Raw genomic sequence first — 25,885 nt, forward strand, 5'->3', positions numbered from 1 at the left:
ATGTCTGGCATCACTGGGAATCGGGATTGTGAGGAGTGTTTATCTTCGGCACATGTGGCCAACAGCACGGAGTTACACCCGCACCCCGCTGTGGATGAGGACGACGAACTTCTGAGATACATCTGGAGGGAGTACTTACACCCCAAGCAGTATGAATGGGTTCTCATCGTGGCTTACATTATAGTGTTCTTCGTCTCACTCATTGGAAACTCGCTGGGTAAGTTGGATCTGTTTTTTTATTTTTTTCCATTCATGCGTATCCAGGCGTGCACTTTGGGCAACTTTTTGAGAATGTGAATGAGCATATTTGCTACAATTGTTATACAATTATTAATTGAATTTTGAGGCCAAAACGAAGGGAATTGTAAAATAGTCCAGTTTTTTGTTTTGATGTTCAGTAGCCCCTGATGGAGAAGGATCAAGTCAGAGTGCCTCTCTCAGTGCAGCCAAGTGCAGCTCCAAATGCTCAAAATTGCACACCACGAAGATGCGTTTGAACATATGGATTGTGCAAATTATGCCATCACTTTTTTCACAGTCAGACTCTGCTCTCAGTGCAAGACGTTATTCTATGCACACACAGAATGTGTGTCAAAATTCACCATACTGTCATCTTGCCTCCGTTTTATTTTATCTGTTCACCATCAATTTCTCTTTTCAGATTGTTTTTTATTTAACTTAACTCACACTGACCATGACTGTGATGCTTGAGAAACTACTGTCAAGTAGTGAATGAATAAAATCTTTCCTGCCCCAATAGGGAATTTGCTTTGCACATATGAGTATAAAAGATAAAATAGTACATTAACAACAGCAAAACATAAAACATGAAAAGAATAAAATAAAAATTAAAAGCATCACAGCGAGAATTCATTTTCATTTTTTGTACCAGTGATGGTTGTGCCCAGAAAAGCTCTCATTTTACAGTTATTACAACCTGCTAAATTTGATCAATTCAAGCAAATGCAGCTGTTCATCTCACAGCAGGGTTCCTCCGCCCTTTCATCAGCTGGAGCTATTTTTCCTCACTGGAACCATTTCCTCTATTTTTCCCACACATTTTGGTGATAATTGCTGTCTCAGCAGGAACCTTGAATACATCCCTGAGGACAACTTCTTAAAATATCTCTGACTTTTTAACTAGATGTATTGCCCCAGCTTGTGAGACTGTGGAAGTGTAATATGTTTAAGTACATGAAAAGTTGATTTAACAGTTCCAAATACATATTGATTTGGATGAATCCTATACAACAAAAAGCTAAATAATTAAAGATTTTAAATAAAGATATTCTCTCACGGTGAATAAAGTCTTTGCTGTATAAGAATGGAGATGAGATTTATCTCAACTACAGTGGCCAAAATTTCACAATTATCAAAATTGTGGTATGGTCAAAATGTGCTGAAAATGTCCAAAAGGTGTTGATACACACACTGAGATCATTTCGCCAAGGTTTATGTCAAAAACGACAAAATAAGCAGTACTTTTTGTTTGCATAAACATGAAAATAATAAGTCAATACCTTTTGTAAACACATAGCTAATTTATTTCTATCATAATTCATACACAGGAGCAATTCAGTGAACTTTCCATAGATTAAAGCAAAAGAAAAATCCATGTATAAATATGAAAGAAAGCACAAGGTACATATAATTAAGTAGTGATTAAAATATAATAAAACAAAACAAAACAAAACATGAAAAGGCAATGAAAATAAAAAGAAAATACATAGACTAAAACTTAATGGAAATGGAGGTCTCTTAAGGTCATATTTGTTTGAAAAATGTTTTTAACCTGCATTAAAAATTGCCAGGTAACACCTGTTACACATTGTTATATTAAAAGCACGTCTAAATCTGTTTGTTCCAGTTGCAAGCAGCAAAATGGCTAAATGCTGCTTCACTGTATTCAGATCAATATGCCCTACTTGGTTTATATTCTTTAATCATTTCAGAAAATCAGGGCCTAAACCTTCCATTGATTTGTAGAGTAGCAGCTGCACTTTTAAAAAATCCATTTTGCAATGAACTTGAAGCCAGTGTAAGGACTTGAGAACTGGAGTAATGTGCTCTGGTATCTTGGTTGAAGATAAATCTCAGGCAGCAGCGCTGTGGATGAGTTGCATCTGTCTATTGGTCCCTTTGGGGAGAACATTTCAGTAGTTCAGAGATAAAAGCATGGCGGGGCTTCTCTTGGTCATTTTACAACCAACTCTTCATTCTGGCTGTAATTTTAAGATGATAAAAAGCTTTTAGTAATTGCTTTGATAAGGCTGCTAAAAAGGAGATCTGAGTCTATTACAAAACTCAAGATTTCAGACTTGGTATTTGGTTTTTAAAGTTCAAGAGTTGAGTTGTTTACTAATACAGATTCTCTTTTCTTTGCTACCAACACAATATTCTCTGTTTTCTTACAATTTAATGGAAGAAACAAAAAAATTGTCACCTGAGTTAAAGAAAATTGCTGAGTTGTTTCAAAATTTCTCAATAATCTTATACAGAGTGGCCTTTTTATTTTTCCACAAATGTATTCAGAGTTCTCTTCTTTAAGAGCTGCTCCATGGCAACTTCTTTTAATGACTTTGGGAAAGTGCCTGATAGCAGTAAGCCATTCACTAATCCATTTTTGCAGTTTTTGTTTTTGTTTGGGTTTTTTTTAAGTCAGAAGGTGAGACAGCATGTCAATGATTCAAGGTTTCCTAAAGTTTTTGGGGTCAATAATATTTAATTGTGAAAGTAGTCAGGTTATTTCTGTTTGTTTGGCATTGATTTTTTTTTTTTTAACGAAAAAGGCAGAGAATGCATTACATTTCTCTGTGAAAAGGATTTCTGGGGTTATTTGTTTTGGGGGATTTATCAGCTTTTGGCAAATAGAGTGCAGGTATTATTGTTTCTGTTAATCATCCCAGAGAAATGTAGCTGTCTTGCTGCATGACTCATAGTTGAATCTACAAAGGCTTTGTTTATTTAGGTCATAGTGGATTTGAAGTTTAGTTTTTCTCCACTTATGTTTGGCTCTCCTGCATGGCCTTTTCAGGGCTTTAAACATCATGATGTTTCTCCATGGCGCCTTCTGCTTGCTTCCTCTGACTTTTACCAGTGCAGCACCATTCATAGCATTCAAAGTTCCCAAGTTAAAGGGACGATTTACTGACTTTCAACCAGCTTTGTATCAAAACAATGTGGGTAGTGCATGTAGATGAACTGTAGTAAACTTCCGTCCGTCTAACCACTGCCTAGATTCCCCCATCACACCCCCACCCCGGTGTAATTGGGTGGAGTTACGCTCAAACTACAGGCTGTTCTTCTGCATTTTTGTATTGCCCGCCGCCTCGGAAAAAAGCGGAAAAACGGATAGAAGCAGATCAAGAGCCAGACCAGCCCCTCTTTCACTCAAAGTCTGACCGAAATCCAATCAAATTGTAAAACAAGCAAGTGCTGATCAAATATAAATAAAGAATATGTTAGTGCACTGCTTATTTCTCACCTAAAATGTTTTCAGAAGCATATTTTAACACCTTGTTTAGCCGTAATTGTGGGAGTTTTTGAACAAGAAGTGGGCGCCACACTGCTTCCTGCACAATGACAACAGAACGAAAATAATTAGAACAAACGGTAAAACTAAGCAGCGCTGATCAAATTTAAACCAAGACTCTGTTACAGCGTTGTATATTTTTTTGCATGTTTCTTTTAGAAACATGTTAAAGCTTACTGTTCAACTGTAATTCGAGATTGTTTATTACCAGCCGACTGCCATTGTCTAAAACAGAGAAGGTCTAATTATGTCACCCACCTGCAGGGGCGTTTATTGGTCTGTTATGGAGCAGTGCATCCTGGTAGGTTTTCTCTCTAAAGCATCCTTTTTCTCCATTTTCTTTTGCCATGTAGAAGCAATTAAACATTTTTTGTGTCTTTCGACTGCATAGACAGTCTAGTGTTATGGGAGGACCACCTTTTATATCGGTCAAATACCTCTTTTAAGCTATCCAAGAGTACATCAACTGTCTCCATATTAAAGATAGGTGACTATTTTCAATCAAATGAGCACTTGTACTCTCGTTTATGAACCTTATCTTAACAGAAACTGGGCTTATTTGAACAACCAGTGCAATTAGTAAGTCAAAGACGACACAAAAGGGATAAAAAGAGAAAAGTCCTTCACCATAACAGGAAATGACAACATTTTTAATTGTGCATTGACATCAAAGGCAGCCTGTCTTTACATTTCTTGATAAAATGTTTGTATCACTGTAGAGGAGGACAAAGGACCAATAACATCACTAGGTTTGCCCTCTGTTAAATGTTGTGCTTGCATCTGGGAGACAGTGGCTAACTTTGGTTGATGATTTTGAATAATTAATAATTCATCAATAATTTCAGTTTATTCTTGCAATATGTTCTATTTTTGTGTTCTAAGCCAACATGTTATTTGCATTTTGTGATATACAATTGAACATGTTGAAATGTATCTAATGTGTGGACCTTAAACTAATGACTACAGAGAAATCTGGATCAGTCTGGACCAGTTAGGAACCACTGCTTTAGTGCTTTTTGATATAAAAGTTTCCAAAGTCACTGGGCCCCTTCAGATTGCAGGACCCTCAACAACATCCCAAGAATAGAAGAATGAAGACAAAAAATATACTTATGACATCATGCACATCTTATATTTACAGTAAACATCAGATGGTGCAACATAACTTCCTTTGCAATTAAGGGTTTTTAATATTCGTCTACATGGACTTCATTCTTTAGAACTGCTGAAAATGTATATTTCTAGTTTAACTATGAGTCAAATAACTACATGTAAGTTATAGGTATCGCTGTTATTAACAAACCCACAGGGAATTATCACCTCACTCTACACCTTTTGCTCTATGGAGCAATAAAGCATCTTTCAGCTTACTGTTTTAGTTTTACGGCTCAAAACCACTGTTTTGGTTTCCAGAAAGTTAGTAACTGGTTGGTGAGCACAGGGGAGCATTTAGCAGTTAAAGAGACATATTTCCCTCCTGAGTTGGTGCAGATGAAAAACAGTGTTGAAAAAGACTGAATATTGGACTTAAATTCATCAGGTACACACCAACACAACTCAAAATGAATACTAATGTCACTTTGTGACTGTTGGAAGTTGAAATAATTTCACACATAACACCATGTCAACTTAGTAAGTTGACATGGTGTTATGTGTGAAATTATTTCAACTTCCAACAGTCACAAAGTGACATTAGTATTCATTTTGAAATTGGCAAAAAAATAGTTAACACAGTAATTCAGGCTGAAAAGGAAAAACTAATTACCTTTATGCTATCATTTTAGTAGGGGGGAACCAGAGGCGCCAATCAGGTGCCAGTTGGAGACTTTTGCTTGGCAGATAAGCCTGTGCTGCGCAGCAGAAGCTCCTGGTATCTGATTGGTAACCTCTGATGAGCCCCCAGCACAATCTTAGCGTGATACTGTACATCCTGAGTAATTTATTGATATTTTTTTTTAATGGTATACCACTTAAATTGCCATTTGCTACAGGCTGACAACCACCTGTTGCACTTTATAGATGATGAGATCATCTAACTCAGCCTGCAGCACGTTAGCATCTGATGCCTTTAGGTTTATTTTGGGTTTAAACTGCATTAATTTAATTATGACCACAATAACAGGAGATCAGAGAAGAGATATGTCTTTGAAGTAGGTTTACATAAATGTCACTGTGAGCCACAGCACATCACAAAAGTGTTATGTCAATTAAACAGGAGATTTTTCCTTTAATAATATTAACTAAATATTGATGAGTTTGTTATTTAGACTGTAGACTGAGGTCTTTCTTCATGACAGACTGTCGCCTTCCACCTCTATCCTCTGTGTCTACTCGTCTGTAAACAAAAATTTAAAACCCCATCTCCAAACATTTCCCAGCTCCTTTTTTTCCCAAAAGCCAAAACCCATCCCCTGTGTGCAGCAGCACACCTGAACAGTGCAAACTGGTGGGTGGCAAAAAATTACAGCAAAAGTATGAGAAAGATTTCATGACTTTTTTATGAAGAGTATCTCACTTAAGAACCCTCTAACAATACAATACATATGTTTCTCCTGTTACCTTTGTGGCGGTGTCATAATTGGACACATGTAAATACATTTTGTTCTATAGGACACTGTAAAATCATTGACTCTAAAAAATCTTTTTATTTATAATTTAAACATGTTCTCAGAATAAGAACAGCAACATCAGGATGCTGTTTGTTGACTTCATCTTAGCATTCAACACAATCTCTCCCATGAAGCTGATTACAAAACTTAAAGCTCTGGGCTTCAGTACAATTTTCTGCAACTGTATACTGGACTTCCTCACATGAAGACCACAGAGAGTTAGGATTGGCAGTCTCACCTCCTCTACATTAGTGCTGAACACCGGAGCCCCCCAGGGCTGTGTGCTCAGCCCCCTCCTGTTCACACTGTACTCCCATGACTGCACTCCCAGACATCAGGAGATCTCTACTGTGTATGCAGCACAGCATCATCAATGGTCGCATTACAAACAACGATGAGAGTTCATACCGGGAGGAAATCAACAATCTTGTTGAGTGGTGCACTGAGAACAACATACTGCTCAACGTCAGCATCACCAAGGAGCTGATTGTTGATCTCTATTAGTTAAAATCTTAAACCTAGTGTCTTATCTTTTGCATAAAAATGTATGGAATTTGACAATGCTTATCTCTAAAGGCTGTTTTCTCAAAATGAGCCAAAAATCTCAGCTTTAGTGGCAGTCACAATCACAGCACTTTACTGCTTTATTCCTATTGATATACTGAGGGATTTAATAGAGGAGTTTGTGGGGGATTTATGGTTGTTGACAGAATTTTCAGCTTTTTTGGAGTGATAAAGAATGCAAAATCCCTTTGTAAAAACTGACTCGAAACAAGACTTCTGAACTTTAGGATTTTTGTTATTTAAATGTATGCAAATTTATTTAGATATTCCCTCATTTGAATATTTAATATTCCATATTAAATATTTCAGATAACTTCTGGATAATTGTCTTAATGTAAGTATTTAACAAGGGAGGTTTCATGGTGTTATCTATTAGTTTGGTTTTTTTTTCTCCTATTCAGCTGGGGTCTCTCCCCTTAATGTTCCTTGACCAGTCCCTCATCATCTACTGCCCATGTGAGCACACTGGTAAACATGTTAAAAAAGACTGATAGACGGATACATCTGAGGGCTAAAAAATGACATCTGAACTGATAGTGAGTAGCAGTTGTGTAATCTTGTTCACAGGAAAACTAGCTACACGTCAGTTAGCCTCGCCTTTCTCACAGCAATTTCAACTTGTCACAGCAGGTTGAGCACAGGTGTAACTTAATAGTAATTGCGACTTAGTTTTGTTCATTCCAGTAAGACAACAATACCAGAGGACACTGGCACACCTAAATGAAACACTTGTTACACCTGTCTATGACATGTCAAAATACACTGATGATAGTTGACACATTCCTGTAATCTTATTTTGGTGGCACATAAAGGTGGTTTTGCAACAACTCATTCAACTTTTTGTCTTGACAGTTTTTTTGTGGCAGATGTTCACAACATATTTGGATACTTCTTCAACAGTGATGAAAGAATTAAGAAAAGATCTTTTTCTTAAAGGTCTAGTTTGTAGGATTTAGTGAAGTCTAGCAGTGAGGTTGCAAAAATGAAAACAACGCAAACCCTAGAAAGAGACAGTGTTTTATTTGCTCCCTCTGGGCTACTGTAGAAATGACATGGACAAATCCAAGGAAGAGGGCTTCTCCATATGTCACCATAAATGGTTAATTCTAAGGTAACGAAAACACGGCAATTCTTATTATCACTAATGAAACGTAGTTATGAATATTATATGCCCTTTCTGCCAATAGATTCCCCTTAATCCCACATACTGGACCTTTAAATGAAAGTAAAAAATTACAGTGTCAAAATAATATCTTACAAGTAAGAGTCTTCAATTCAGAGGTGTGTTTAAGAGGTATTAACATCAAAATAAAGTACCAAAATTAAAACTGTGCAGAATGGCCCATTTCAAAATAATGGTTATTATTTCATTGGAGTATAATTATTGACGCATTAAGCATGCAATCATTAATAATCTTGTAGCTGGTAAAAGTGATTTTAATCTTTAAAAATACATTACGATTATAAGTTAATTGCATAGTCTGTGTATATGTCTATGTATATGTCTGTGTCTCCACTTACCTCACTGTACAAAGTTGAAGCCAAAATATCCCAGGTACAGCTGCTGCTGTCTTGTGCTTGAGACATCGTTGGGGCCAGCCTGAGCAGTAGCAACTTCGCCAGTATCGAGTTTCTGCCAAAACACATATTTGTGAGCATTTCTGATGCTGTTGAATATTAGTTATATTTGGCATTACTCTGATTATGTAAAAAGTAACGACAGCTGTCAATTAAATATGGTGGAGTAAGGAGCACATTTCCTTCTGACATGTACTGTAGTATAAAGTAATAATAAAGGGAATACTGTAAAAGTATGTTAAATTGTACAATGTACAGTAATGTACTTTCTTACTGTCCACCACTAAATGTGTATTCACATTCCATTAATTACAATTAACATTTATTCCAAAGCATGTACGTAATAGTATTACCCCTTGGTTGTATTATAGTTACAGGAAAGTAGTCTATAGTCCTAAGTAAGATGTTGTATCTGTAAACACACATCACAGAAACTGACCCACAAAATTTGTTCTTTAGGAAATACTGAGGGAATATTTTCAAAGTGTGAACCACATCATTATTTTACAAAACAAATAGGAAGGAACCAAAATTGAACAGAATTAATAGTAAACAGTAAACAGCGCATCAAACAGAACAATTCAACTGGAAACAGCACAGTTGTGTCACATTTTTACTTCTGATTGAATGATGAATACGGGTGGGAACGCTGTCTTCGCTTGCATTAATGTGGCTGCAACCATCCATGGATTTATGATAATATGCAGTTCTTTCATGTGTGGTTTTGAAAGATGAGACATGGTCTAGTTTGTCTGTGTTTTTGTGATAGTGCCTGTACCATCTAGGTTTCTGTAGCAGCGTGGTGAGGTCTGAGTGATGCGTGGTGGATCTAAAGGAGTTAACTCCCATCTTTCTCCCAGCAGAAGAAAAACGCGTGCATCCAGCTTCAGTAGCTTACTGTAGCTGTTGTACTGTAGCCATTGTGCACAAATGTAGGAAGTGTAGCCACTTTGTTTGTTCATATTGCAGCGACGATTTTACCTTTCTTCATATTTTAATAACTTTAGATGTTCATTGCAGATTCAGTGATTGAATCATGGTATTATAGCAACGTCTCATATTACCAGTGCTGATCAGATGTGTTCAAAAAAAATCCTTTCACTTGATTTGATGCTGTCTTTGATGTTGTGAGTACTTACAGCCACAGTCTATACTTTTCATCCTACTTATGAAATCCTCTGCAGGTCTGTATTTTATAATTATGATATGACATATGGGGCTTGAAGAAAAAAGATAGCATAAGAAACACTTAATACATTTAAATCAGATAGCAGTCAATCAAGCACAGAGTAGCTGAGTAACAGAGTAACACAAGACTCCACTGACTGTCAAATATAAAAGAAGAGCGCCTGAAGAGACACTACACTTCACCCGAAATAATAGAAATACATTTCTTTCCTCATATTTAACTATTCATCACTCTAGATTGCTTTGGTGTGAGTTGCTGAGTGTTGTAGATTTCGGCTGTAGAGTCTGCCTTCTCTTCAATATGATGGAACTAAATGGCTTTCGTTTTGTGGTGCTCAAAGCACCAAAAAATACCTTTAAGTCAACAACAATGTCTATTTCCGGAAACTGTAACCCTGAAATAGCTCCTACATGAATCTGATCACAACAAGGCCTTGGATTATCTTAAGTAACTGGGTTTTTATTGGGTTTGATTGATAAATAGCACTACAGGTAAGAGGAAAAATATGTATTTTTGATTTTGGGATGAACTGCCCCTTTTAGTGCCCTGCGCACCCTTAGTTCATCAACACAGCAGTGAGGGGCAGTAAATCTTGTTGTATGTGAACATGCAATGACAATAAAGGTTTAGTTTAACGCTTTTATTGCCTGATAAGACCTCTTCTAAGGGCTTTCATTGACATGTTTCTCACTCTCCTGCTACTGGTGCAGCCAAGCTTTCCTCTTGACCATTTTTATTGGTTTGTTGTGTTTGATGACATAGTATCAGGGTGCAATCAGACAGATTTTGCTCTGCATTCATCTCAATGAGAAACAGAGCCAACATTTTCTGATGGAATATTGTCCCACATTATTCACCTCAACGATTCTCTCTGACTGACTGAAATTTGCATTGTTTTATAATAGTCAGACATGGCATTTTAAGGCAAGCACAGGTGTAACTAAAAGAAGATTGCTGAATTCTACTTCCTGCAGTTTCATGGTCTTGAAAAATAGCATGTTACTGTGATGGTTAGTAGAAAGCATGTAAAACATCACAAGCACAAATACAGACCATAGACTGTATATAGAGATGGACAACATGACAGCTCCCCCAAAATGTAACTTTTTAATCTTGATCGCCCCCCCAGGGATCTGCAGTTGTTTGCTGCTTGGTAAGCATCTTGCCAAGATGTCACTCCATACACAATCCCCTCCACCTCTTACTGACAAAAGCCAGCTCATATACTGCACATGTAATCAGAACTTCAGAAACGTTAATATGTTTGAGATCATACAAATGCAATGTATGTTTTCAGAAAAGTACAATATCTGAACTTTTTCTCCCACACCCTGCACTCTCTATAAGTGGATTTCCCTGCCCTTGCTACTTCATTACAAGTCAGATATTATATTATGCAGCATGCAGGTAGAGTTGTGTCAGAGAGATACTTAACTGAAGTCTGAAGACTTTCTTTCTCCCAAGAAGGCCTCTTCTCTCCGTCTCTTAATAACTGGAACACCTGGTGCCCACACTTGTGTGGGTCCTCTGCATTGTTTCAACTCTCAGGCAGTGGATTATTTTCCACTCTGCCACCACTGGTTCTCAGTCCTGCAGCCACTTCAGCAACCACGGTGCCTTCTCAGGAGCTGCTCACCACAACACATCAGTTAAAACACTTAGTTTTCAGACGCATCTTTGTTTTCCCCACCCAGCATCCAAATTCTTTTTCATTTTATAAATTCTCACTGCAGACGGGTTAAGCCGTGTAGTAAGTAATGATTATTCAATAATTTCAAAAAACAGCTATGCCACAGTTGCATACAATTACAAAAATTCTACTTTTTGTACTCATCTACACAATACAATTTTTTCAGTTACAAGAAAGTGATGTGCTCCACTGAAATTATACAAGATAGTGCCAACTTCAGCTGTGTGAAGGAGAAGGAAAAATCTGTTTACAAACATTTACGTTACTTTTCTCCATCCTTTAAAACAAACCAATTCGTTTATTACAACTGGATCTTACTGTATTCACCAAGCTTGTCAAATAGCTAAGATCTTATGGTGCAAACAGGCATTTATACATAAATTAGATACAATTATACCATAGATGTACTTCTTGCCCCATCAGACTTTGTTGTAGCTCTGTTGCCGTGGTCCCAGATCATTCCTGAGTAGCCTACTCTCAGCTACAATTGAACAAACTCAATCAAGTCTCTTTTCAGAGCGTCAAGGTCATAATATAAACGTTGCATTGATACTTTATATTTCCAAAGCAATATGTGATGGACTGCAAACACCGGTCACTTCAAAGCATTTTAACCAGACACCTCTAAGTACAAACCTGTGAAGTGCAGACAAGGGATACTCAAACTATTAAAAAAATATTTTCTTAAGATCCCTACTTTCAGAATGATGCCATTTTTTTAAATAAATATGCTGCAATGGTAGAGCCAGAAGGCAGCAGAATACAGAATTTACTGCATGAAACCTTGTAAAAAAGCAGGAGAAATTGTCTTATCTAATTTAAAACCCATTTGAGTTCAAGTGCTAGAATAATGTTGAATGTTGAATAATGTTAATCTTCTTTTTCATTTCACTGTATATAACCTTCAAATTTTATGACAAGATGTGAGCTTCACCTATTGATGCTCAAAGCTTGTCAGCACATTAGCTAGAAAACATAAACTACCTAGTTAACATTCGTGCTGTTTCTTTGAAACACACAACAATGCAAAATATTTAATGTTTTGTTAGTTGGTTATGGAGTCTAGTTACCAGGGCAGAATATATTTTACTCAAAATACTCACATTTTGTTTAACACATTGTCGTGAATAGAAAGAAGCACCTGCCAAATACAGCACCCATCCATGTTTTAACTTTTAAATTGTTGTAGATGAATATATCAGGACAATAAGTAAACTAGGTGCTTTGTTGAGTAATGTTTCGCCCCTCTTTAAATGACCCGGTTTGTGTTAATGATCTATTCTCACTGTTTACCTCTGTATTGCTGCCTGCATCTATGGTCCAGAGTAAATAAATCTGAATCTCTGAATCTGAAGTTTTAAAAGCAAAAATACTATGGTTAATTTGTATTGATTAAATTTGAGGTATATTATATATTACTCTGAATTTGAAATACTCTGAACTGCTTCTATCCAGCTGCTGATTCAGGGCCTGCGAGCGAGCCAGATCATGTATAATAAATCTTTTATTCCATATCCTCACCTGTTGCTGCCATTTTCTGTCTATTTGCACAATTTGTTTGTTGTTGTATGGTGTAATGCATCTAACAATTTGCTTTTGTCTGTAATTTAACGTATTAGAGAAGCCAGAGACAGATTTCCACTAAAGTGGATTATAAAATTAATCTAATCTAATCTAATCTAATCTAAATCAATGCGATGTGGATGCATTTTGACATCCATGATGACAGATATGACATTATGAAAATGTTTTTAGATTTCTGATGTGACTTTAAAACCATTATGTGCATTTGCCAATTTAGGACACTGGATTAGTCTTATTTGCATTAATATTTGTGTTGTAGCTGTTTCTCATAATTCACCTCTATGAAAGAGATTACACTGTACTGTGACAGTCTCAGCACGTACTGTCATACTAACACATTCAATTGTCTGTATGTAAATTTCTGATTAATTCATTTGCCACTGGGAGCACAGTAGTAAACAAAGATGTTTAATTTATGCTATAAAGGACAGCATGACTTCAAGACAGCGACGATTACCATTAAATACCCTGCACTCCTGTGATAAGTGTTGCCTTAATTGATTCCTCGGGCGGTCTTTAATAGTGCATCATTTTCAGTTTGTTTTGCAGTGTGGAAAAACCGTCACATGCGAACCGTGACCAATTACTTCATAGTGAATCTCTCCCTCGCCGACATCTTGGTCACCATCATCTGCCTGCCTGCGAGTCTCGTAGTAGACATCACAGAGACGTGGTTCTTTGGAGAGACTCTTTGCAAAGTTGTGCCTTATCTGCAGGTAAGAGATCAACTTGACTAGAAATCTTGACCTAATCTATAAAACTTAAGAAAGCTCAAGAAAGATTTATGAATACAAGCGTCATACTGTAGCTGAAGGTCCAATCCAAACACAGCCCTTGCCTCTATCACTTAGCTCTTACCTTTATGTTTTGTGGGTTACTGTCAACAGGTAAGGTGTCCCCATTCTTGTTGGGATAGATGAGTAAGACGAAATACAAGGCCCTTTAAACACAAGTATATATGGGAAATCATGGCCAAGATGGCTAAATAAGCCACAAAATGTAACACACAAATATATTTTCAGGGTTTATAAAGATTTCAAAATAAGATCACCATCATTATCTTAATTTTTAACTTATCATGGTTGTTTTCTTTAAATAGAATAAATAGAATACAGAAAGATACTGCTAGTATGCAGATCGGTAGCTAAATACCTAATTTTACATGTTTTTTTGCTGATTTGTGCATGATAGTCCAGCATTCGGACACATTTCCAGGTCGATGGCAAATGACGCACGAATTTTACGTTAAGTTCAGCAGCAAAGTGGCTGTTATTGTTAACGGTCCCATCAGTGCAGACTGACAGGGTATGCACAGTTCCCCAGGAAGTGGGCTAGGCCTTGAGGTCAATTATAGACAGTGCAATCACATTTCCCAAGTCTGTCACGTGATGCCTTTGAGCCTAAAAACACTTTTTCCTATTGACTTACATTGTGAAGAGACATCTGGATATCAGTGGATACAATTTTGAGCCTCACAACCCCACGCAATGTGACTTGTTTCATTATCATAATTTTAATACATTCGGTCTGATAACAATATTAAATCATTTCATCCTCATTCAAGTTAGTGGAGCACTAAACTGGAAGTAGCTGGCTCGGCTGGCAAAAGTCTCAGGTGCCCTTGCTTTTAAATCCAATGATGCAGAAGCAGCGCCGATCATCAGGGTCATTTTATAAGGAAATTGAGTATTTTAGATTTCATGCCCCAGTGAGCAAATTTGACAGGAATTAAATCCATTTTTCCTAAAATGATGTATCCAGGTCTCTTAATGCATCCACGCAGGAGTACAGGTTGCTAACATTGCCTATTAAGTGCTAGTGGTCTGGCAATAAAGTGGCCTTCTGTTCAATTCCACTGATTGATAACATGAAACTTAGGTTGTGAACAAATCACGAACAGCTTTACAACTTGATGCCTGTAGCCCGCATAAAAGGAATCTGCACTGCAGAAGACTGCATATTTGCAAAGTCCAGCAACACTCAAAGACTACTGATGACAACTGACGACATATGTGAGTCTTGAAGGGTTGTCCCCCTTCATGGGGGTAGATTTCAATCACTGGCAACTGTAACTCTGCTCAGCGGGACAAGATTAACCACGAAAGGAGGGGAAGAGGTAAAAATAAGACATGAGACTGGGCCAAGGATGGAGAAAGAATGCAGATGTGTTGTAAGCCAAAACTGAAAATAATGTAACATAACTATTCACCTAAATAAGGCAATATTGTGTCAAAGTCAAAAAAGCAAGTTTGTGCAAAGATGAGTGAATGTTACAAAGCAAACCAAACAAAGGGGAGAGAGACAGGGGCCAGCTTTAAAGTCTTCCCAGCCCTGCTGCCCAGGTGAACCTCCTCCTCCCCCATGCCTGACTTCTCTAGACGGCAGCAGAGGTCATCAAGACCCATGTGTCCATTATTCTTACATTTTTCTTCTCTGTATCTATGCGGGTCATTTTTTGTCAGATTCCATGGGATGTGCGCTGTATGAAGCCTTTGATGCTATCCCATATTGATTTAATGAATGACCTGAGCAAGTCTTTTGCTTTCTTAATATTTGAAATTCCACTGCAGGATCATCCCCGCTATGCCAACACATCTGCCAAAAGAGAATCATACATTTCACACTGCAGGGCACATTTCATCAGTGTTGAGAGAGTGGACCCGAATCCTACACTATCCTGCACAAATCCCACACAAACAACAAATCCTACAAACGCAGTACACACACCTATATCAAAGTGAAAACCCTCATCATATTGCAAAGTTTGGTTTGGTGTGAACAACACATTCTTGAATTTATTCCAGACAGACTCTTCTGCTGTGTTGGCTGCTCAGTTTGCCAAACACATCACACCTCATGGCACTGAATTAGCAGCTTATTTGAAGTGGTTCACGGTCACATTGGCCCTGTTTGCTGATGTGTACTTATACTAGACTGTAACTTTTGCAGCAACAGTATTCATAAGGGCAACCTCATTCTACTTTCATGAACCCAGAAAGATATCTCTCTCCCAAATGAATTCCCACTTGGGAATTACTTCAGTTCTTCCTGCATTTCATGTGACATTTTGTTGGGTTTTCTGTGCTGCTGCGCTTTATCGCCTCAGGGGGGATCATCCCCAAGAAGTGAAACTGTGCTGCTATTTCCATCTGCAATATAGTATGATGTACACCTAAAGACACAACTGGTTCCTGAAAGAATTTCTGAAATGTTCGAGGAAACGGTGTCATGAATGAATGTTGACTTGCAGCCACATGGGTTGAGTTTTTGGTTTGTAATTGCAGTTAAATGAATATTGTAGTAAACTAGAGAGATTCGCTCAAAATCAATACGGCACCCACAAAAAGATCATTTAAATATTCATTACTTACTCCATCTTATGTTGAATTTGTGACAAAAAGCAGTATTTGACAACTTCAGAATGACAATGGGTTATATTACAAGTCTCATTTATCCATTTGTATGCTCAGTACTTCCAAATGCATTTTCATTGAAAAACCTAACCATTTAAAACACATCCGCATATGAGTTGCAGGCCTGGGCATGCACGTTTGAATTTAGATTCCAACCTTGTTAATAACGTAATAGCTTTTTGTTTGTAAAGCCTGCATGAAATAACATGATAAGAACAGACAGGGCAAAGTATCTACAAAGCATGTTTAGAAGTTAAACTGAGGAACATTGTATTTTTACCACAGCAGATCCTTGTAAATTACATCCATAATAAGAGAGCCAAATGCAGCCGGACTCTATTTGCACCACTGTGGTCTCTTCCTAAGTCCTTGTGAATTGTCCTTCACATTCCTTGATCTCATGTTTTTCGTCAAGGACAAGTGTTATGGAAACACATTTTTTGACTTTTCTACTGCATTCAAAGTCGACCATGAGTCCATGAGTATGGACATAAGTTTTGAGCCATGGTTTGTATCTGTTTCAGCAAAAAAGGAAGCACTCCGACTCCATCATTTTATCTTTTAACTTGCTGTCTACACATATGAATATCTGTTGCCTGTGGCAACACTGTGCCTACATTATAATTAAAAATCTGACCAGCTCTTTCATACAACATCAAGGACTGACAGAGCTTGGAAACTGTCTTTTCCATCTGATGGATGTGGAGATCAGGTCATATGACCTTCTCATGTTATGAACATGTGTTACCAGCTCATATATAATGTATTATACCTGAACCAGGCTTATCTTTTCATTTTTCTCCAAGGTATCACAAGATCATATTGCGCCTACAGTGTGCTGCTTTTGATTACCATATCTGCAGGCTCATCCACTACCTGGGGTCTCTATGTTTGAGTCACAATCAGCGCATTTACTGATGTCACCTCCAATTTCAAGGCTCCTATACAAGATCCACACATCCCTCAATGTACTATTGATTTTCTGTCAGGCAGAGGACAATTAAACCAGGATTTGTCTCTTTCTGCTTACAAGGTAATGTTTTTTACCCTCTGTTTAGACCTTTTTAATCAAAGAAATTAGTCAGCGAATGTGATTTAGTTCACCAATGGTATCCTTGAGCTGAACTAGTCAAGTAATGGAGCTAAGCGTTTCACACAGGTTTATTATGAATTTGATGCCGCTGCTTTGAACCAATTGGAAATGGGAGGGCAGCATCTCCAGAATAAGATGTTTTTCATGCATTAAAATTACACATCTAATGTTAGTCCTATTTCAGCGGTCCATAATTGAAATCTTGCCTCATCTCTCACGACTGACTTCCTAAAGTCTCCGTAAGAGAAGAGCAGGTGTGTAATTCAGATAGAGAAATAAGAGTAGCCTGTTCTCCATCAAGGACACAAGGAAGACGATTGTGGCAGTGAACACCCTGATGCCACCCATCATGGCCAGATTCATCATGTTGACAAATAGATGAAGGATGTTTTGGCAGTCTTTTTTTCTTACTGAAGACAAAATGTGTGACAATTGAAAATAGGCATTTTTAGATCCATCTGAACTGTGACATTTCCCGTGGAATTTAATCTTCTAAGAAACAAAACAAATTGAACACTTTGGTTTATCTGTTTTACTTTAAATACCTTGGGTCTAAAAAGCAAAAGCACTGTTCTCATCTGCAACTGAAAAAACAAAAACAAAACAAAAATGGATAAATAGGAAGGCTGTGGGCAAAACTTACTTTATAGCAATGTAAGATATAAAGCCAGACTGATGACGTGATCTGACAGAAGTTCATCACTAAACAATGTCCATCACTAATCCCCAGCATTTACAAATTTTGAAACAATGTCCATCACTAACTTTGACTATAATCATTTTCACCTGGTAAAGTTAAAGATCCAAGACTTCAAGTGCTCATATTTCTCTCAAATTTTCTCACAAATTTGTTATCATATGTGTAAATTAGCACTTCTCCTTTTCCCAAGATAATCCCTCCACCTGACCTCATGTCACAATTCTAATTAAACAGCATCATTACTGCACAGGTGTGCCTTGGGATAGTCATAACAGAAGGCCACTCTGATATGTGCAGTTTGACCATTCAACACAATATCACAGATGTGGCAAATTTTGAGGACGCTTGCCATTGGCATGTTGACTGTAGGAATGTCCATTAGAGATGTTGCCCATCATTTCACTACAATAAGGCGTAACCAATGTCATTTATGTTAATTCGAATGGTACATGCAACTGGCCTCTTAACTGCAGATCATGTGTAACCACGACAACCCAGTAACTCCACATCCAGCGTCTTCACCTGCACCAGCCACCTGAACAACTGATGCAACAACTGGTTGCACAACTGAAGAATTTCTGCACAAACCATTAGTAATTGTCTCAGTGAAGCTCAACTGCAAGCTCGTCATCCTGACTAGTTCATCATCGTAAACAACTTGAGACTGATATGAGACTGGTTGGATGTACTGCCAAAGTACAAAAAAAAGGAAGCTGTGGAATTTATTTTCTGGTTTCTTACTTTAAAGTACAGCAAATCCTAAAATAAATAGAATGATTTTGTCTGGACATAACTAGAATTTCTTTTCTTTTTCTCCAGACCATCTCTGTTTCTGTATCAGTCCTCACACTGAGCTGCATTGCCCAGGACCGCTGGTATGCAATCTGCCATCCTCTGATGTTCAAGAGCACAGCCAAGAGGGCTCGCAAGAGTATTGTTGTCATCTGGGTTGTGTCGTGCATCATCATGATCCCTCAGGCTATTGTGATGGAGTGCAGCAGCCTGCTCCCTGAACTAACTAACAAGACCAGCCTGTTCACAGTGTGCGAAGAACACTGGGGAGGTTAGTTTTCAGAAATCCCCTCAAACGCATGACAACATCATGCCAGATCACTTACTTGTCGCCAGATGCACAGGTGATACTGACATCAAACGACTATTCAAAACAGCTAAAGGATTAGTTTGATACATTTTTCTTTTGTAAATGGACACAACCCTCAAAAGAGCAATATTTACTCTGTCGGTGTATGGGTGTATTTGACAGATGTCGTTTTGCTTCCGTAAACGGCAACAAGGTTAATAGGGACTAATAAAGTAAAATGAATGACTTTGCTGAAGTTCATACAAGCAAGTCTCCGATTAAAATCATAAGAGGAGAAGAACCTTGCAAAAAAGAAAAGCTTTTCAACCTCCTCACCTTCATCAGATTAAAGTAATAGAGGCAGATTATTGATTTGAAAGCTATGAAAACCTTATCTTCTACTTTATAGATGCCCAAAGGTCCCTGGAAAAAAATTACTTTAGAACTGAGGATGTTGAAACGTTAACATTTGAAATAACTCAAAGTAACAGTTTAGTGTGCTTTTGGGGAGTTTTCTATTTGTCAAGTCCACATGCTGAAATAATGTGCACTGGGCTGTAATACAAACAAGCAACATGCGGCACATAAAGAGTGTGATAAGTTTTATTTTTATCACCTCTCCAAAACCAAAATAACCCTGTCTCCTAGAAATGATATCTATTACTAAATTGTTTTTATAATTAAGTTGTGGTGATAACATAATGGCTGCCTGGATTATGTTCAGAGACACAGCTTCTTTGTGTTAATGCAGCAGCACATTTATGTGCTGCACTGTGGTTGGGTTTAGACAACAAAAGAATGCTGATCGAGGTTGAGGAAAGATTTTGACTTTGGTAAAATGCTGATTAAAAAAGGGTGAAGTCACTATGAATGGATAGATTATTGCAAGATTCACCTTTCTGGCGAAAAACAAATAAAATCCATTATTTCTAATAACGTGAATCCATACACTGTCAGTGTGGAGCCATGAAGTAGTCTAAACTACTTTTTCTAAGTTGCTTCATTAATCAAACTAGATTTCTTCCTAGTTTAGTTTTGCTGTAGTTCCTCTTCTTCAAGTGCGAAGTAATAGCAGAGTAGCTTCCTTAACACTGCTTGCCAGAAATGTTAATTAGCAACATTTCCTCATTATATTATTAGATAATGTAATTTTCTCTGATTTATGTTTCCCTGTATTTGCTGTTTTAAATTAGTTACATATACATCATTTCTATGAGACAGGGCCGACCCAAATCACAAGTGTGTAAGAGGTAGATTAAACGGTGTGTTTATCTGCTCTAATTTAAGCAGCAGACTTCCTACATGAGTAACCCCTCATTTATCTAAAGACACGGCCTGTTATTACTGAAGCTGTTTTAAAAGGTTACCGAGTTCTCCCTGAGTGGTGAGAACTGCATATTCCTGACAGGAGCTCGTACAGCCAAAGCAAAGACTACCAGACAGTGTAATGACTCTAAGGCAAAGTACTTTTATACAAAAACATATTTTTCTCTGACAGTTCAACCAAAAGATGATAAATTATCTGAAGTCTATAGTGTATGAACGACTGAGTCATCAATATTTTAATAGACTCAGTAGGAGACGCATTTCCTTGATACCGCTGTTTAAAATTTGCAAGATTTTTCAATTACAATATGTGCTGATAAAACTGATCATAGTTTGACATGATGTGATCTTAATGAGAGTTAAGGGGTGGATACATTGTTTGTTAGAGGTGACTGTAGCTGCCAAGTAAAGCATCCTCTATTTTTTCAGCTTAGGTCATTATTAAAGCCCTGACACACCAAACTGATATTAAAGAACTTGCGCTGAAGAAGGCCGGCTGTCTTGATCAAAAAGTTGCACCTGAACACACCACGAAGACTACAACCGATGGCCAACCAGCATGTATGTTCTGTGCACGCGTGAGAGGAAATAACTCTCATGCCTTCAGATGTTGGTCGTCTGTATCATTCAAAAACAGGAAAGAAAAAAAGGTCAAACCATGGTGACTCTACTTAGACAGTTGGTATATTAATAACACAATCCAGTACTGAAAGAAAAAAGCATATTTTCCGTGCACAATAACACAAACCATCAGAAAATGTTTCTGCTTAAGAGCTCAAAGGCTTAAGAAAAACATTTGTTTCAACCTCACTGACTTAAGCTCTTTGTTTACTATCCTCACTTTCATTTCTCTCCTCCTGTGCTGAGCTAAAATGCCAATCAGAATGACTTCATTCACCAATGGGCTCCACCATTGTCGATTCAATATGCTGAATGGGCTGGAAAAAAAGCCTACAAGGGCAGATGAGGGCCAACAGTGCATGACACACCACAGCAACTGGCCCTTAAAAAGGTTAAAAAAAAAAATACACCATCAAGCCAAAATGGCCAAAAATAAGTATTGATAAAACTATTTCATTCATACATTTCCAGAAATAAAATAAAGTTACAGAGTGTATGCATTATTAGGCGGAGGTGTTTCTTACTGCCTGCCAGTAATTGCACCCTCTCCTTTGTCAGACGAAGTGAGTGTTACTATATTTTTAATGTCAAGCCAAAATGCATGAGCTGTTGTAATCCTGTCTCCAGAGCGAAGGTGTGATTGCAGTACCTTGGACAAGTTGTTTTGTTTTTCATGGTGCATCCTCTTTTTCATTCATTAACTCATCCACCTGTGCCTCCTCCTGACTCAGCTTCCTGCCTTTTTCACTGCTTCTCATCAGCTATCAGTTCCAGTGTTTACGTACAGAAGCTCACACAGCCCGTGTTTTGCAGATTGTCTTCATTACCTTTGTGCTTTATAGGTCCATCTATTTCTACTCTTGTCTGTTACCTGCGTGAAAGGCGGTTTCCTGTCTTGATTATGTGTTACAACCTGCCAGACTACCTGTTGCCAGCGTCCTCCTGTGTGTCTGATTCACAAGCCTCACAGGCCTGCCTCAGTGCCTTTGAATGTTTTTGCCTGATTTGACTGCCAGCAAATTGCCAACTGTACTCCCGTTTAATGAATTTTATATTCACTAAATGCTTTTAACTCAGTCAACCATGTCGCAGTGTCTACAACTGGGTCATGTTGCTACCAGACTCCTGACAGCTTAAAAGGAGTGTATTCCCTCTTATCTTTGACCATGAAAGTTTGACTTGCTTTAAATTCAAACTGTCAAGCGTTAACAACACTGTCAAGATGTTGAACATTTGATTTCAAAGTGGTGGATGCATGATTCAGAGAAGATTAATTTTTTTTTTAGCTTTGAGCATGCATCCCTTCTTCTGTTCTACACACACAGGGCCAATTACCCCAAAAAAGGCATTTACATTTTAACACTTTTGAGCAGGGGTCATCTGAGCCACACTTTGTTATTATTTTAAAGGCAGGCTAAGTTATCACCAAGGGCCCCACAAAGGCCTATTTCCAATCAAATTAAACAGATTTAGCTCCTGAAGCACAATGACTACATGCATAAACAATCCTTGCTAGAAACCAAAACTTTTAAGGTCTCGCGAATGTGTCATACAGCAAACCATTACTACAAACTACATTTCCTTACTTGGAGAAGATTTATCCATGCAAAACTAAAACAGTAAGTTCTTAAACAAGCATAATTTGCTTGTATTGGGATTCTGATTATATGACTATTAAACTGGAAGGGTGTTTGATTCAAGTATAATAAGGAATCATAAATTATTAACAGTATATATTTTTTACTTTTCATCAAGGGACCTGGAAAACAAAAGTGTTTTGTGCTGTAGAAGAATCCATTTTAATTGATTTTCAGAATCTCAAAGCAGCCAAAGAATAACAAATGATTCAATTTGCAAAGAATTTTTCCTGGCCTATAATGGACAGGGATTTAGTCCTGAAACAAAATCACTATGATCCCTGGATTTTTATCTTCCTTTTATCATTTGGTGCCTCAGATGGATCAACTGTGTCAGACTTGCTGACATCTTTATCCTTTTAGTTTAACACAAGGTCACAGCTCTGTCACACAGTTCTAAAGACTGCCATAACACTACCCTGTGAAAATAAAAGACACATCGCATAATGATGTGAAACACACAGATATAAAGACTGTCACTGCACGCCAAAAAATTGAGAATGCTTCTTGTATGAGTGGCGAATGTCTTTGGAGGACTTAATTGTTTTTTCTTTTTTAAAACCTTAATACAACTTTGAAAAGCTTTGAAAAGGTTTCTTCTCCACCTCGGAGTTATTTCCCAGCAGGTAATAAGAAAATCTGCTGCAGAGTAATGCATCAATACTGTAACTTTTTTTTTCGTAGAGGTGTGAATCAGCTGGTTTTATCTGCACATATTTTTGGCCATTTTGGCTCAACAGTTTCATGACAATCTCCTAAACTGAAATGATAGAGGGTGCATCATTAAGCAGGGACACTCACATCTACTGAACAATGCATCTAACCCTTAACTTTCAGTAATACTGTTAAGATGTTATCAGCACATATTTGATTTGACTGACTTTGTACTCATAGAGTGAATTTGAAACCTGAAATTCCCTTTTTTCTGCATTTAAAAACCTATTTTTCAAAGAACTCTTTAACAAAAATGTCCTTAACGCCCCAATGAAGAACACCAAAGAGTTCACCTTCAGAAATATTGAGAGACCAATCAAGGAAACCTGGCAACTTTAAGACCAATCATATCAAGGAAATGCTATTTTTACAAAGTCTAATAAAACATTGATTACTTAGAGTGTTCATAGACTTTAGACTTCTCATTATTTATCATCACTGATGAAGCGAAAGAAAATCAAATCATTTTAAAGGGCTACTTTGCAGAATTTGTTACATCGAGTGGTGAGGTTGCAAAACTGAAACTTCTTCAAAGTGTCGAGCATGTAGGAGAAATACAGCGGCTAAAGCAAAAACACTGATTGCCAGATTTGAGCCAGGGTTTAGTCTCAGTTGTGGGCTTCTGTAGAAACAACATGGTGGACTTCATGCGAGAACTCAATATGTAGATTTGGACAGCTCAGGTGATTATAAACTAATGAAAATATAGTTATGAATACAATAAACATTTTTTTTACCAATAAATGCCCCTTAATCCTTTACACACCAGACCTTTTAACGGCTGCCCACTTTGCATTCATTAGCCCATTTGTGCACATTCCATCAAAGGGCATGCAGATCCCAGTGGGCCGACATAACTTTGAAAAAAAAAAATGATTTAGGACGGGAGCATCCATTGTGTAGAAGGTCTGTCCTAAATTCTGTTTGTGTCAGGGCTTATACTCCAGCTACTTCACTCAAACTTAAGTTAAACAGCGTATAACAGTGATTCCTATCTCTAATTTCTATTTAAAATATAAAGTTTGTATATATGAACATACAGTTTAAATTTGATCAAAAATCTACCAGCTACTGTTGTCACGACTGCTTATTTTGAGTGATAATCTGCCACATTATCATTTTAAGTATGCTGCACTACTTAAAAAGATTTACAGGCATAGCAACAGTAACTGAGGGGGTGGGAGTCTCAGCTAACAGTTACTATCCAGACAGTTTTCAGTCAAGTCATAATGATGCTTTCTATTCTTTCAACAGCTGAGATCTACCCAAAGGTGTATCACACCTGTTTCTTCATCGTCACATACTTTGCACCGTTATGTCTCATGGTCCTGGCATATATCCAGATATGTCATAAACTTTGGTGTCAACAGGTGTGTATTTCAGCATGATGCGTTTCCTCAAAAGTGGTACATCAGATCTTAAAGAGCCATATTTTAACTGATCCTCCTTTGGAAAGTTTTTAAATCCTTAAATATGCACATATTTGATCAACAGATTCCTGGAAGCACATCAGTGTTGCAGAGAAAATGGAGGTCTATTCAGTGCTCAGCTCCAGCTGCAGGGTCGGGAGAGCCCATGAGGGTCAGGACCAGCACGGTTTGTGCTGAGATCAAACAGGTCCGAGCCCGACGCAAGACGGCTCGCATGCTGATGGTGGTGCTCTTTGTTTTCGCTCTCTGTTACTTGCCAATCAGCGTGCTCAATGTCATGAAGAGGTAAAAATATCTCAAGGGCTGCAGCCTCAAGGACCAAAAGCTGTGATAAAACCAAGGCACATATTTTGCATTTCTGTTTCACATTAGGAGTGTACCTTAGTATCTGCATGTTTAATAATGACTGATATAGAAAGTACTGAATTGCTACTTGTTTTCTGCAATCTGGTCATAAAAAACGATGATTTATTGCATTAAAAGCATGCAAAATTTAATCTCAAAGAGATACATGTTATACTTTTCCTGCAGAGTCTTTGGGACTTTCAAGAAGACCAACGACAGAGAGACAGTTTATGCATGGTTCACTTTCTCTCACTGGCTCATATATGCCAACAGTGCAGCAAATCCCATCATCTATAACTTCCTCAGCGGTGAGTTTTTAACATACTTCATTATTTAGACCAGATGTGTGGGTTCATCACTGCCCTCTAATGGACAGCTTGGACACAACAACGCAGCTTTATGGCTCAAATTCCTCATTTGATAATATGGTGTGCATAGGCAAATATAAATCTGTGATAACGTTATATTTATCCAAAAACTCTTTTATGACTAACATGTTTTTAGGTGTTTTATGGCCCCGATAATGAAATGCCTGTCAGCTTTTCCATAACAAGCATACTATAAAGTGAATTGTTTATGAGTGGATTTCATTTTTGTGTTTTTCACCAGGAAAGTTCCGCGGAGAGTTCAAAGCAGCCTTTTCTTGCCACTGTTGTGGGAAAGCTGAAAATCGAACACAGAGGGCGAGGCCCAGAGCAAGCACAGACAGCCGAAAATCCCTGTCAACTCAAGTCAACAACATGGACAATGTGTCACGGATATCAGATCAGATAGTGTAA

The 25,885-nt window shown here is 37.7% G+C and overlaps 1 protein-coding gene across 1 annotated transcript; it reads left to right on the top strand.

The window, feature by feature from the left end:
- Window positions 1-25,885, top strand: hcrtr2 (hypocretin (orexin) receptor 2). The gene is made up of 7 exons (XM_042502043.1): window positions 1-217; window positions 13,284-13,462; window positions 18,772-19,015; window positions 24,586-24,701; window positions 24,826-25,046; window positions 25,293-25,414; window positions 25,716-25,885. The coding sequence occupies exons 1-7, from the start codon at window positions 1-3 to the stop codon at window positions 25,883-25,885; spliced, it is 1,269 nt and encodes a 422-aa protein (XP_042357977.1).

This window comes from Plectropomus leopardus, chromosome 15 (genome assembly GCF_008729295.1).
Source record: "Plectropomus leopardus isolate mb chromosome 15, YSFRI_Pleo_2.0, whole genome shotgun sequence".
In the NCBI taxonomy this organism is placed as follows: domain Eukaryota; kingdom Metazoa; phylum Chordata; class Actinopteri; order Perciformes; family Serranidae; genus Plectropomus; species Plectropomus leopardus.

Bases quoted from the DNA above. Each gene is read 5' to 3' on its own strand.
- hcrtr2 (XM_042502043.1), top strand. From the start codon at position 1: ATGTCTGGCATCACTGGGAATCGGGATTGTGAGGAGTGTTTATCTTCG. The intron at 218-13,283 runs GTAAGTTGGATC...CATCATTTTCAG, and splicing joins ACTCATTGGAAACTCGCTGG to TTTGTTTTGCAGTGTGGAAA. The intron at 13,463-18,771 runs GTAAGAGATCAA...CTTTTTCTCCAG, and splicing joins AAGTTGTGCCTTATCTGCAG to ACCATCTCTGTTTCTGTATC.